A 15,246-nucleotide genomic window follows, 5' to 3' on the forward strand; every position below is an offset into this window, starting at 1 on the left:
ATGACTACTGTAACAGACTTTACGATGCTTAATTAACAGGATAGCTTCCTTCTTCACAAGCCCACACCCTTGAAACATCTTTAGCCAGTTACGCCATTGAAAAGCATTTGATGGAATGGGTAGAGGCAACTGATAAACTATTAGCACCGACCTTTACTGTTCAGACGTCCCAAAAATGTCTCCAATTTATCCAGCTTTTTATCCGACTCCAAGTTCATCTCTGGTCTGGCTTCAGTTTCTGGTGGATAAAACATCAGATCAGACAACAGAGTTACAAATGTTCCTGACAGATATCGTATGGTCATGTTGTGATTGTATGTTTTCGTAGGATTGTGAGTAGGGTTAAACAATTCTGGTAACGTTCTCCAAATGTGGGTTGGAAGATTCCTTCAATCAGGAGGAAATCAGCAGGAAATCCATGTATCCTCCGACCAGAACTTCAGAACAATTTGGGGAAAGTCATTGGAATTCTGCAATCCTACATTGCATCTGTCATTAAGTGTATGACTGACCCTCCTGCGGTTTGATGACAGGCACGTTGCTCTTGAGTTTGGTGGAGACAGGAGACAGGATGGGGCTGATGGCTGAGGAGGCTGCCAGACCTGCAAACACAACCACACACACACACTCTTGAGAGGAAAGAAAATCATACTATCCTCTAGGGTCCAGAAACCTTTCTTGTGATTTCACTTGCTTTTATAATCTTACTCCAAACAGCAAATCACTTTCTCATCCTTTTTGGTGCAATATGGGGGCCCTGAAAAAAACACAAAAAATCACAAAACATCTTTTTAGAAATAGCAAAGATCTCAGCATAGTGATGCAGGTCTTTAGATGTTGTACAAATTAAGTTGTGTCATTCTGAACTTTATCCGCAACGTTATATTCACTACTTTTGTGCGAATCGAGCAGTTTCCCCTATCCAGCTGTGCCATTCTCCGTGTAGCCTGCTGCTACAGGTAACTGCCAAAATAAAGGAAACACCAACATAAAGTGTCTTAATAGGGCTTTGGGGCACCACGAGACAGAACAGCTTCAATGCACCTTGGCATATATTGTACAAATGTCTGGAACTTCCTGTGTGGAAGCACCTGCTTTCAATATTCTTTGAATCCCTAATTTTCTCAAGTTTTCCTTTATTTTGTCAGTTACCTGTAGAATGGACAGAGAGGTATCACTCAAGTTTCAACAAAATTGAATAGAACCTTGCAGATAAAGTTAGAAAGGGCACAATTTCATGTGTACAACATTTAAAGATCTGCATCACTAATACTGAGAGATTTGCCATTTCTAAAAGTAATGTTTTTAGAGCCTTTGATCATGTTTTTGTGGCCCCATACTTGCACAACGAGGATGAGAAACGTGGAAAAAAAGGTGTCTGAACCCTTCTAGAACATGCCATTGTCAGGGATTTCCTCCTCTTCTTCCGAAGAGGAGAGGCGAAAAGGATCAGAGGACCAATATGCGGCGTGGTAAGTGTCCATGGTTCTTTTAATACGTAAATGTACACATGAACACTACAAAACAATACACATGGAAAGCCTAAACAGTCCTATCTGGTGCAAAGACAGAGACAGGAACAATCACCCACAAACACACAGTGAAACCCAGGCGACCTTAGTATGATTCTCAATCAGAGACAACTAATGACACCTGCCTCTGATTGAGAACCATACTAGGCCGAAACATAGAAATACCCCAAAACATAGAAAAACAAACATAGACTGCCCACCCAACTCACGCCCTGACCATACTACATAATGACAAAACAAAGGAAATAAAGGTCAGAACGTGACAGCCATTTACATCAAAAATAGAGATTTGGTTTTCTAAAAGAAACCGTCTCGTTTAATATCTATTGGTGTGTAGTTGTTGTGATCAGCTCATACGTTGTTATGTATGGTGTTTATATATCTGCCATCCTGCCTTGTAATTCCCCTTGTGAAATAAATCGTTTTGATATTGATATTATCATTTTAAAAAATTGATGTAGTTGGGTAGCCTCAGTGGACTTGCACACGCTTTGGTTTGGCTGGCTCCTAGCCGAACTCCACTAGGCAAAACAAACAGGTGTGCTCGTGTAACAGTATAACTTTAGTCCGTCCCCTCGCCCCTCGAATCAGGGACCCTCTGCACACATCAACAGTCACCCACAAGGCATCGTTACCCATCGCTCCACAAATGCCGCGGACCTTGAAGAGCAAGGGGAACCACTACTTCAAGGTCTCAAAGCGAGTGACGTCACCGATCGAAACGCTATTAGCGCGCACCGCCGCTAACTAGCTAGCCATATCACATCGGTTACACTAGCATACCTTCGACCTTCACTTGAAAAACGAGAAAAAAGCTGCAATAGTACTGTTTGTCCACCTTGAGACACCATAGCCAGAATAAACTTCCTCAAAATACACAGCTTTAATCTAAGATAACTCCAGAAATCTGTCATTAATTTAGACGTTTTTGCCCAGGAGATCTTAGACGTGCAATTTTACATCTAACTAGGATGTTTGGTGCAGTATTTCTCAAGTGAAAAAGAAATTACATGAAAACGAGTCGTCTATCGTTGACAATGACAACCTACACTTAATTGAAGAATCCCTACTGTTGCCCAATCACCGACAAAGGTGTGTAGACTTTGGTTTACGAACTTCGGCTTGCCTCAAGAACATATTTTGTGTGCACGAACAGCTGACCATCAGTGGGCCGTGCTCTGACCTTTCTTGACCATGCGTGCAGCCACAGTGTACTAACCTTTCTTGACCATGCGTGCAGCCACAGTGTACTAACCTTTCTTGACCATGCGTGCAGCCACAGTGTACTAACCTTTCTTGACCATGCGTGCAGCCACAGTGTACTAACCTTTCTTGACCATGCGTGCAGCCACAGTGTACTAACCTTTCTTGACCATGCGTGCAGCCACAGTGTACTAACCTTTCTTGACCATGCGTGCAGCCACAGTGTACTAACCTTTCTTGACCATGCAGCCACAGTGTACTAACCTTTCTTGACCATGCGTGCAGCCACAGTGTACTAACCTTTCTTGACCATGCGTGCAGCCACAGTGTACTAACCTTTCTTGACCATGCGTGCAGCCACAGTGTACTAACCTTTCTTGACCATGCGTGCAGCCACAGTGTACTAACCTTTCTTGACCATGCGTGCAGCCACAGTGTACTAACCTTTCTTGACCATGCGTGCAGCCACAGTGTACTAACCTTTCTTGACCATGCGTGCAGCCACAGTGTACTGGGTGGAGTCGTTGGCCACCCCCTTGCCTTTAGACACCCAGGACTCCTCCCGTGTTGAGATCATCTGCTTCCTCTCCTCTATGGACATCTGAGCCTGGTTCTCCATCTCCTCTCCCATCCTCTGAACACACACAGTTACACACTGTTACCTACTGGTTAGTACAGGGTTTCACATAGTGTTAAATGCTGTACAGTAAGGTCACCAGTGATGTGTTAGTATAACGTCGATCACCGTTCGTTGTGACTAAAGTAGGTGGGTAAAAGGTGGGTAAATGCTCACGCAAACTAAAAAAGGTGCGTAAACAGTGTTTACCCTCCACTACACCACTGAAGGTCACTGTACCACTCTGATAATGTGAGAACCAAAACAAAAAAAAGTAGAAATCAGTGGTGGCTGGTGAACGGAGGATGAGTCATAGACATTAGGCTGGAATTGTATCAAACGCGTAAAAACCATGCCGTTCCAGCCATTACAATGAGTCCATCCTCCGACTTAAAGTGACACCAGCCACAACTGCTCTGATTATATGAGGACAGAACCACAAAACCTTGGAAATGATAGCAACAAAGTACAGTAGCTTTGTCTTTGCAGGACTATCCCATAGAAGTGTAATACTACTCATACACACCAAACAAAAAGACAGAGTACAGGAAGATAAGTAGCAATAGGGGGAGGGGTTAATAACTATTAACGTAACCATATGAGATTTTAGTGGACAGGGAAAAGACAGCCCTTTCAATGACATGCATGCAGAGATAATGGCTGAGTCTTAAATGACACCCTAATCCCTATATAATACCCTACTTTCGACCAGGCCCCATAGGATTCTGGTCAAAAGTAGTTTCCTAAACACGGGATAGGTGACCAGAGCCCTATTATGTGCCCTGGTCAAAAGTAGTGCACTACATAAGGAATGGGGTGCAATTTGAGACACAACCCAAGCTTCCAGTACAGGCAGAACAGTGAAACATGGCAGGTCCGGTGCGTGTTCTTACCTGACTATGAAGGTCAATAACTTGGCACTTATGGCCAAGGGAGATTGGAGGAAAATATGTGGAGGAAAAGACAGGCTCCTAAGGACAGAGGTGATTGGATACGTGGATAAGAGGAGAAGAGATGTGGAGGGAGGAAATGGAGAGGGATAGGGAAGAAAGTTACAATCAGGCAGACATATACAGAGGAATGCTATAGAGAGTAGGGTTGGGCTACCAGGTATATGATCATACCGTATACCGGGGTATTTTGAAGGTATGTAAATCTGGATACCGCCCCAAAGCTACTGGAGAAAGGATGCAAAGCAGAGAGACCATTCCAAACCAGAAATGATAATTGTGACAAAGAGACCCAGAGCGAGATACTGAGAGCCACTGAGGGACAACTCACAGAGATTATTTTGGATAAATCAAGTCTGAAGTCATGATGATGTTTCCATGGCTGCAGCAGGCTGAGCCGGCGTTCCCCAGTCAAACTTCTATCTGGTTCACAGTGTATTTTCCCCTTTAAAAGAGAAACAACTTCTCCAGAGGACCATCGCCTGAGCCCCTCACATCCACACACTTCACATGTAATGCAAAGACATGCAACAGAGGAGTCTGGTGAGGGGAGGACGGCTCATAGCAATGGCTGGAATGGAAAACATGGAACAGTATCCGACTCATGGCAACAATGTCTTTGATGTGTTTGATTCCCTTCCATCCATTACTGTGAGCCCGTCCTCGGATTCAAAGTCCCACCAGCCGCCACTGGCGTGCAAGTGTTAAGTGTTTAATCATGAACATATACAGAGGTGCTTGAATACGAATTCATCGGTAACTTGGCCATGCACATAGCAGCTGCTGTAGCTAATACCCATCACGCAGCTGATTCAAATAACCAACTCATCATGCTTTGATTATTTGAATCAGCTGTGGGGCGCTATAGGGCAAAAAAAAAACGAAAACGTAGACACAGGCGGGACCCCAGAACCGAATAAGGGAAACCCTGGTCTACGACAAGCCAGCGACGACGGCCTCAGTGACACAATCATGAAGAGAGGCCAATTGTTCTGTCACTACTGACTTACAGTGGTCCTTCCTTTACAAGTCGTGGCGTACTGCAGCACAGCCTGCGGGGTGCCGCAGAGTTCTATGGCACGTTATTGAAGAGCCAGCCATAGTTGCCGGAATGTCGCAATTTACCACAAGCGGTTGCGGCAGAACCTCAAAACGTTGAAAGGAAGAACCACCGTATGATGAATGGCTCTCTATCACTACGATGCAGTGCGCAGTTCAAAAGGCAAACATTTTGAGGCAGGAAAACAAGCAGTGACTGGCAGCAACGTAGCAACAAACGCAGCGCGTCTCTGAACACTGTAGCGTGGCTATGTTGACTTCGGAGTCAAGTCCATCACCAGCATCCCCTAACACAGCCATCAGAGGTTGGATAGCATCCGACCACAGCAACTGAAGAGTAGTGAACGGCAACACTGAAGAGTAGTGAACAACAACACTGAAGAGTAGTGAACAACTAGAGTAGCACATTTCTGGTCATTTAGCCAAAATTTCCAGGTTTTCCAAGGAGGGAATAAGTAGGAAAATCTGGGAATTCTTCAGTTGGGATTTCTGGAAAAACCTGGGAATTTGGGGAACGTTCAACCCTCATCAGACCACAGCAACACTGAACAGCAGTGAACAACAGAACAGAACAGACGAGTCAAAGAAGCAGCAGGTCACACACAGAGCTCAGTGGACCACCGTTGGCACTGGGGCACAGCATCGTCGTCAGGCCTTACCCACAGCTGGTCAGACACAGTGACAGCAGCGAACTCATCAATAACCATCCCTTCCTCCTGAAGACAGGGGAAACACAGAACACGTTCAAAGGGAGAAGGCTAGTTCTAGGCTATAGCCTAGTAGAAAATGTGCCAAACAAGACAGAACTGTTGTCTTATCAAGTATTGCGTGACATGTATTTTGGAATCTTGGCTGGTAGAATGTCACTTTGGCTAGTATAAATTGTGGTCTGCTAGCCAAACTGGCCAGTGCCCAAAATCTTTCAATTACAACCCTAGCCTCAACCCATTACTGTTGCTACTGTAACATGAGGCTTAGAAGAAGTGTGATCAACGGGAGGATTTAACATGAAGTATTAAGTACACAAACAGACAGGATTTGACCCAGATTACAGCACAATGGGGTGCATCATTAACAGAAAGGAGGGGCGATTCAATTATTACAAGAAGTCCGTGTCTCTGTTTTAGATCTAATCTGAACTGAATATGCTCAGTTAAACCAGAATTATTACAAGAATTCCGTGTCTCTGTTTTAGATAGAATCTGAACTGAATATGCTCAGTTAAACCAGAATTATTACAAGAATTCCGTGTCTCTGTTTTAGATAGAATCTGAACTGAATATGCTCAGTTAAACCAGAATTATTACAAGAATTCCGTGTCTCTGTTTTAGATATAATCTGAACTGAATATGCTCAGTTAAACCAGAATTATTACAAGAAGTCCGTGTCTCTGTTAGATATAATCTGAACTGAATATGCTCAGTTAAACCAGAATTATTACAAGAAGTCCGTGTCTCTGTTAGATATAATCTGAACTGAATATGCTCAGTTAAACCAGAATTATTACAAGAAATCCGTGTCTCTGTTAGATATAATCTGAACTGAATATGCTCAGTTAAACCAGAATTATTGTGAAGTGGCATATAGTAGACTAATTAATTAATTAAACGTAAAACTGTACAGTAAAAAGACTGTACATTAAACAATACATATAATCACATGCCATTCTGTAACCATATTGTCAAATTACATATTGGTGGCATTAGCACTAGTTTAAGTGAAACTCAATCTTCAATCAGAGTGAGCAATTTTTGACTTGCTCTTGTCCCAGTCTAAAGTAGAAAAGAGATTTCTCCAAGGCCCCAGATTGCGAATTCCACAGGGAGACTGGCCCATATGTTCCATGCAGGGCTGTGTTGGCCCCAGGCACTGGTCCCAAATAGCACCCTATTCCCTATATAGTGCACTTCTTTTGATCAAGGCCCCTAGGGCTATGGTCAAACTATGGTCAAAAGAAGGGCACAATAGGGAACCAATAAATAATAAAGGGGGCACCAGCCCACTAAGCTGAGCTGATCTCTCACTGGAGCAGATGGGGCTGATGAATGGCAAGGGGGAAATGAAAGGCACCCTCACATAAAGACCACGAGAGGCCCCTTTAAAATGGCAACCAGGAAGAGTGCCCTCATGAGACTACTAAAAATCGGTAAGCACAACAAACGTGTAGCGTGTCACGAAACGGATGACGCTGTGCACAAAAAAACAGGGACCACTTTTGGAAGGTGAGCATCACTTTCATTAACAAAACGTCTGAGAGTGCATCTTTTAACTTAAACAAAGTTGAATGCATCTAAATCCAGCTCATTTAGTACTGCATGGGTGACGGGTAGAGTAATGATGGGTTGTTGAAACACATTTCATTCATTATCATATGATCTCAATAGACATTTTGTGAGGTGTGTGGGGATGCTGCTTGTTGTACTGTTGTAGCTATGGTGCAGTACAGTGAATCTCCAACCGAGTGTTTTTGTTCGTATCTCTCTGAGCCCAAAATGTGGCTTCTCTTTCAAGATTCAATTTGGAGGTCCAGCTGTGTGTAGTCTCACCTTCTTCTTGTAGGTCTGCTCTGCCTCCCATCCCTGTCCTTGTACTGTGGAGTGTCTCTCAGTCACAGCCACCTTTACCACTTCCTGCTTCTTATTGATCCTGTTCCTCCAGTCCTCTTCACCACTCTTCTTTAGCAGGGCCAGCCTGGGCGAGAGAAGGAAAGAAAGGAAGAGAGAGAGAGAGGTTAACCTCCTCACCACTCTTCTTCAACAGGGCCAGCCTCGGAGAGAGAAGGAAAGAAAGGAAGAGAGAGAGAGAGGTTAACCTCTTCACCACTCTTCTTCAGCAGGGCCAGCCTGGGAGAGAGAAGGAAAGAAAGGAAGAGAGAGAGAGAGGTTAACCTCCTCACCACTCTTCTTCAACAGGGCCAGCCTGGGCGAGAGAAGGAAAGAAAGGAAGAGAGAGAGAGAGAGAGAGAGGTTAACCTCTTCACCACTCTTCTTCAACAGGGCCAGCCTGGGAGAGAGAAGGAAAGAAAGGAAGAGAGAGAGAGGTTAACCTCCTCACCACTCTTCTTCAACAGGGCCAGCCTGGGAGAGAGAAGGAAAGAAAGGAAGAGAGAGAGAGGTTAACCTCATCACCACTCTTCTTCAACAGGGCCAGCCTGGGAGAGAGAAGGAAATAAAGGAAGAGAGAGAGAGGTTAACCTCCTCACCACTCTTCTTCAGCAGGGCCAGCCTGGGAGAGAGAAGGAAAGAAAGGAAGAGAGAGAGAGGTTAACATCCTCACCACTCTTCTTCAGCAGGGCCAGCCTGGGAGAGAGAAGGAAAGAAAGGAAGAGAGAGAGAGGTTAACATCCTCACCACTCTTCTTCAGCAGGGCCAGCCTGGGAGAGAGAAGGAAATAAAGGAAGAGAGAGAGAGAGGTTAACCTCCTCACCACTCTTCTTCAGCAGGGCCAGCCTGGGAGAGAGAAGGAAAGAAAGGAAGAGAGAGAGAGGTTAACATCCTCACCACTCTTCTTCAACAGGGCCAGCCTGGGAGAGAGAAGGAAATAAAGGAAGAGAGAGAGAGGTTAACATCCTCACCACTTTTCTTCAGCAGGGCCGGCCGGACAGAGACAGGACACATAGGTACATGAAATGTTAAGCTAAACAGTACATTTTGCATGAACTACATCATCATGCACTTCTATACACAACAAGTCTGTTTGGTGGAAATACACCACTGGTGGGAAAATGCACATATTTTCTTTTTTGAATATTCACATGAAAATCTGTTGCCAATTGCATGGAAACCGAGCTACTAACAGTCTGACAGGGCCAAGATGAGAGCAGTACTGATGAACAGTAGCTAAATCTACTGAAACAGCTTTTAATCTCTAAGGATGCACCCCAAATGGCACCCTATTCCATTTATAGTTCACTACTTATTTTGGGGGGTAGGGGGTTGGCAGAGTGGGATTTGGGATGCAGTCAGGTCATAAGTAGTGCAATATATAGGGAACAGAACACGGGTGCCATTTGGGACACTGGGACACAACCTAAGGATGTCTAGATCTCCGTCTCCTACCTCTCCTCTCTCCAGGAACAAAGAGGGAAAATGCTCAGTGGCCAGAAATAAATCACTTTCACCTCAAAGAGAGTCAGAAACTTAGATCCCACAAGGATACAGGGGGACTCTGAGGGTGCCCCAAATGGCTGCCTATTCCCTATATGGTGCCCTGCTTTTCACCAGAGCCGTATGAAACTAGTGCACTATGTAGGGAATAGACTACCATTTGGGATGCAGGCAGGGGCTCATTCACCACCGCCTCATTCTGTCTCATATTCTTTACATCGTCACGTTTTTAACACAGACAACAAGGCGAATCAAGTTGAAATCTTTGGCAAGCCGCTATGTCGCCTGAATAATACCTGCATCTTTCACAACAGAGAGCCCATTCAGACAATTACAAAATTTCCCATAAGTATAGAAATGATGGTTGGAAGATTCCCGGCATCAGAAGGGAATAAGCAGGACATTTGGAATCCTCCAACCAGTATTTCTGGAAACGTACGTACAGTACAACATCCTGCCATGTAACCACCCCCATTTGAACTACAGTTGGAATTGTTACCCAATCACAGAAACCCAGGCACAGACTAACCTTTCTTTGATGGACATCTGTTTGGAGGACATCTCTGAGAGTTCTGTTTCGCTGGGGGAGAGGAGGTCGGAGACACTGTGTCCTGTGATGTGGCCACTGTGGTCCAGAGGCAGGGACTGAGACTTGACCAGCGGCTGAGGGAAGGACGTGGGCTTGGGCAGAGTCTGGGGGGCGGTCTGGGGAGGAGGAGGCTGGGATAAGGACTGGGGTCTGGATTGAGTGTGAGGGATTAGCTGAGAGTAAGGCTTGGGTAGTGGCTGGGTGAAGCTCCTCTCCCTTTCCTGGGGCTTGGGCTGGGATTGGGCTGGAGGTTCCTGGGTGAAGCTCCTCTCCCTTTCCTGGGGCTTGGGCTGGGACTGGGCTGGAGGTTCCTGGGTGAAGTGCTGGTGAGGTTTGGAGTATGGCTGGGGCTCAGTTTGTGGGGGAGACTGGGTGAAGTGCTGGTGAGGTTTGAAGTATGGCTGGGGCTCAGTTTGTGGGGGAGACTGGGTGAAAGACTGGATCTGCTGCTGTTTCCGCTGGTTACTGGAGGTTGAGACACTCCTGGCCGCTGCCTCTGTTGTCACAGTTCTCAATGACACACTGGTGTGCTCGGTGTCTGTAGACATATAGACAGACACATACACGCACACACAAATTGCATTGCAATAAATCCACAGTGTAATCAATACTCACACAGGGGGAGAAGCAGACCCCAATGGCAGCCCCTCATAGCACACATACGCACGTGCGCACACAGCGTACAGACACACATTCGCGACTGCCAAGATCCTGCGTACAATCGTCACGATCGGTGTTCAGTTCACACGGTCTCTGATGCTCAGCCGTCGTCTCGAATGTCCGTGCTCATTCATGCACGGACAATTGTTCTCCGTTCCTTTTAGGGTTCCTTTCCATTGTTCTCTACGAGTGTTTTCTTTCTTTCTCTCTCTCTCTCTCTCTCTCTCTCTCTCTCTCTCTCTCTCTCTCTCTCTCTCTCTCTCTCTCTCTCTCTCTCTCTCTCTCTCTCTCTCTCTCTCTCTCTCTCTCTCTCTCTCTCTCTCTCTCTCTCTCTCTCTCTCTCTCTCTCTCTCTCTCTCTCTCTCTCTCTCTCTCTCTCTCTCTCTCTCTCTCTCTCTCTCTCTCTCTCTCTCTCTCTCTCTCTCTCTCTCTCTCTCATGCTTGAAGAAAAGACGACCCCACATCATCTGGACACAATGTTTGCTGACGGTCATCCAGACACACAGACGGATGGGCCAGCCGTGTTACACTGTCTATCTGCACTGTCTATCTGCACGGTCTATCTGCCCTACCGACACGGCGGAGCACAATGCCACAATGCGTAAACCAAAGCCTGCAACACTGACATCCATCCATTGACATCCACAAAAACATATCCAAAACCTCAATCATACTTGATTTCCATTTGGAATCACAATCACAGACAACCTTGTCAGTCAGAGTGGTCCTACATTTGCAGACAAAGGGAGCCGCGGGGACAAATGTATGTGCAAATATGCTAATTGGATTCAGCTGAAGCCGTGTCCCTCGTCTTCCTGTCTGTCAGATAGTGTCTGTGATGTGATGAGCATTAGGCGTTAAGGCAAATCAAACCGCAGACGGAGGCAGTGTGTAGCCAATGGAAAGAGTCGTGCAATTAACATGCTGCATAATCCAGGAGACGATAAGATATTTCCCTTGTCCTCATCCCAAATGGTGCCATATTCCCTCTTCTGAATAGAAAAAAAAAACGTCTTGAGTGCATCACATAGAATGTATGCACACATGACTGTAAGTCGCTTTGGATAAAAGCGTCTGCTAAATGGCATATATTATTATATTATATATATCAACCGTCCGTATAATGAATGCATATAAATATTCCTCTAATCTACATGCATGTTTGTTCAGCATTGGTCAAAGTAGTGTGCTACGTAAGGGAATAGGGTGCCTTTTGGGAGGTATACAATGGTCTGTGTTTCCTACCTGAGAGGAGTTCCCTGCTCCTGCTGCTCCGTGTGCTCTCTCTGTCTGCTGTGTGCTGCAGCTCTGTGTGTCTCTCTGAGCTGTGTGTCTCTCCCAGGTAGCTCCCGTGCTCTTCCCTCTCCAGGGTGATGCTGCTGCTACTGCCGTATTTATCTCTGTCTCTGTGCTGCCTGGGCTCCACCAGCAACTCACCCCTCCCGTGCCTCAAAGAGGGAAGCTCGATGGACTCCCGCTGGCTACTGTTGGTGTGCCGCGGCTGGGGCTCTGGGGCTGGGGGCTGATAGTGCTGCTGTCTGCTGTCCCTGTCGGGGGAGTGGAGCCTTCCCTTACTGCTGCTGCCTCCAGCACCACTACTAGCACAGCTCTCCCTCTCCTCTCTGCTGGCCCCTCCTTCCCACACATCCTCCTCCTCCTCCTCTCTCTCTCTGTGGCCAGTGGAGGAGCGACTGGCTCCAGGAGCTCCGCCACTGTCTCCTCCTCTCTCTCCGGCTCCTCTACTGTGAGCCTGCTGCTGCGGTTGCTGCTCTGAAAGGGGAGGGCCAGGGGAGAACAGATCTGGTTCAGGGAAACCGGAGGAGTCACCGCCCTTGGTCAGGCTGAAGTACCTGAGAGAGAGGAGGGCACAGAGAGAGAGAGAGAGAGAGAGAGAGAGAGAGAGAGAGAGAAACACACAGACAGACACACAGACAGACAGACAATTCATGGTTTCAATACCAGTGAAGGCTGAATTATTTGACACATGAGGAAACACACACCTCACCCCTCCCCTTTCCTGGGTGGTGGTGGCGGTGGTGGGGGGGTTGTAGGGAACGGCCGTAGATTTTCCAAGGTGGACGTTGCTGCTGCTGGAAGTCGCCGTGGTTACCGTGGCGACAGAGACCTGGGAGGTGACGGCTGCCACGGAGCGGACCAAAGAGGCAGACAGTGGCTCCAGCTTGACCCCTCCTCCTCCGTTCTGCAGCTGCAGGAAGCGAGAGGAGGGATGAATAAATGAACGGATGAATGGCGGGGGACACGGAGGGATAAAGGGATGGAGGGATAAAAGGATGAGGGGATAAAGGGATGGGGGATACAGGGATATACAGGGATGGGGGATAAAGGGATGGAGGGATAAAGGGATGGAGGGATAAAGGGATGGATAAAGGGATAAAGGGATGGAGGGATAAAGGGATAATAAAGGGATGGAGAGATAAAGGGATGGAGGGATAAAGGGATGGGGGATAAAGGGATAAAGGGATGGGGGATAAAGGGATAAAGGGGGATAAAGGGATAAAGGAGGGATAAAGGGACGGGGGGATAAAGGGACGGGGGGGATAAAGGGGTAAAGGGGGATAAAGGGATAAAGGGATGGGGGATAAAGGGATGGAGGGATAAAGGGACGGGGGATAAAGGGATGGAGGGATAAAGGGACGGAGGATAAAGGGACGGGGGATAAAGGGACGAGGGATAAAGGGATAAAGGGGGATAAAGGGACGGGGGATAAAGGGGATAAAGGGATGGAGGGGGATAAAGGGATAAAGGGATAAAGGGGGGATAAAGGGATGGAGGGATAAAGGGACGGAGGGATAAAGGGACGGAGGGGATAAAGGGGGAGGGATAAAGGGGGATAAAGGGATGGAGGGATAAAGGGGTAAAGGGGGATAAAGGGATGGAGGGATAAAGGGGTAAAGGGGGATAAAGGGATGGAGGGATAAAGGGATGGAGGGATAAAGGGACGAGGGGATAAAGGGACGAGGGGATAAAGGGATGGAGGGATAAAGGGGTGGAGGGATAAAGGGACGGAGGGATAAAGGGACGGAGGGATAAAGGGACGGAGGGATAAAGGGACGGAGGGATAAAGGGACGGAGGGATAAAGGGACGGAGGGATAAAGGGACGGAGGGATAAAGGGACGGAGGGATAAAGGGACGGAGGGATAAAGGGATGGAGGGATAAAGGGACGGAGGGATAAAGGGACGGAGGGATAAAGGGATGGAGGGATAAAGGGATGGAGGGATAAAGGGATGGAGGGATAAAGGGATGGAGGGATAAAGGGATGGAGGGATAAAGGGATGAGGGATAAAGGGATGGAGGGATAAAGGGATGGAGGGATAAAGGGATGGGGGGATAAAGGGATGGAGGGATAAAGGGACGGAGGGATAAAGGGATGGGGGGATAAAGGGATGGAGGGATAAAGGGACGGAGGGATAAAGGGATGGAGGGATAAAGGAGGAGGGATAAAGGGACGGAGGGATAAAGGGATGGAGGGATAAAGGGAGAGGGATAAAGGAGGGATAAAGGGGGGGATAAAGGAGGGATAAAGGGATGGAGGGATAAAGGGACGGAGGGATAAAGGGACGGAGGGATAAAGGGACGGAGGGATAAAGGGATGGAGGGATAAAGGGATGGAGGGATAAAGGGATGGAGGGATAAAGGGATGGAGGGATAAAGGGATGGGGAAAGGACAACATGCAGTCAGAACAGATACCATAAGTGATGAAACCGATCAAGTAGCTCTTCACATTTGGTCATACAAAAACACTATTGCCAAATCTAAACAAAACATGCCTTAGACAAGGCAGGCCTGGGCAGTGGTGTAAAGTACTTAAGTAAAAATAATTTAAAGTACTACTTAAGTAGTTTTTTGGTGTATCTGGTTTGCTTAATATAAGGAATTTGAAATAATGTATACTTTTACTTTTGATGCTTAAGTATATTTTAAACCAAATACTTTTACTCAAGTAGAATTTTACTGAGTGATTTTTACTTTTACTTGAGTGGTTTTCTATCAAGGTATCTTTACTTTTACTCAAGTATGACAACATATACCTGTCATACAAATAATACCACAATTCACAAGTCATTGCCTCTGACCATATCCCATTTACCGCATTCATAATAAATTACAAATGGAAAGCATTCTTTAGTAGTGCATAATCATAGCATTAAAATGCTGTGCATTATAATTCATCCTGTTTTTTAGGAGTGATTATCTTCTGTGATGTTCACCTGAGAGTGAGCACTTACCCTTTTCCCATTCTTAAAATGACCGTGTCCTTCAGTGCAACCTTAGAACCAAGCAGCGTGCATGAACACAACTTCCCTAACATCTTTGACGATGGGTCGAAATGTGACGCCCTCCATCGACCTAATCAACATCAATTCAACCCATAACATTCCAGCCAAATCTGTATGTATTCACCTTCACTGTACACTCGATTTTCAAGACAAGACAGCATTTGCACAAGAACCAACCTTGCATGCATCGGAGTCAAATAGATTCCTAGAAATAGCATGACTGAAGTGTT

At 46.3% G+C, this 15,246-nt stretch overlaps 1 protein-coding gene across 25 annotated transcripts in view; it reads right to left on the reverse strand.

The window, feature by feature from the left end:
• LOC118395246 (supervillin-like) overlaps nucleotides 1-15,246 on the reverse strand; it is a 112,864-nt gene that overhangs the window by 13,114 nt on the left and 84,504 nt on the right. For 17 of the 25 annotated variants that reach the window (XR_008065393.1, XR_008065392.1, XM_052464092.1 and 14 more), the window contains 10 exons: nucleotides 12,716-12,921; nucleotides 11,961-12,565; nucleotides 9,996-10,593; nucleotides 7,907-8,051; nucleotides 6,020-6,076; nucleotides 4,633-4,746; nucleotides 4,245-4,322; nucleotides 3,216-3,369; nucleotides 513-602; nucleotides 152-238 (listed from right to left, as the gene is read on the reverse strand). Coding sequence is in view for 23 of the 25 variants with exons in the window: in XM_052464092.1 (XP_052320052.1) it covers nucleotides 152-238; nucleotides 513-602; nucleotides 3,216-3,369; nucleotides 4,245-4,322; nucleotides 4,633-4,746; nucleotides 6,020-6,076; nucleotides 7,907-8,051; nucleotides 9,996-10,593; nucleotides 11,961-12,565; nucleotides 12,716-12,921 (2,134 nt within the window). In the remaining 2 variants the exon portion in view is untranslated. The remainder of the gene's footprint in view (nucleotides 1-151; nucleotides 239-512; nucleotides 603-3,215; nucleotides 3,370-4,244; nucleotides 4,323-4,632; nucleotides 4,747-6,019; nucleotides 6,077-7,906; nucleotides 8,052-9,995; nucleotides 10,594-11,960; nucleotides 12,566-12,715; nucleotides 12,922-15,246) is intronic. The other 8 variants (XM_052464114.1, XM_052464102.1, XM_052464106.1 and 5 more) reach the window with 6 other exon arrangements.

Source organism: Oncorhynchus keta, chromosome 15 (genome assembly GCF_023373465.1).
Source record: "Oncorhynchus keta strain PuntledgeMale-10-30-2019 chromosome 15, Oket_V2, whole genome shotgun sequence".
Lineage (NCBI taxonomy): Eukaryota > Metazoa > Chordata > Actinopteri > Salmoniformes > Salmonidae > Oncorhynchus > Oncorhynchus keta.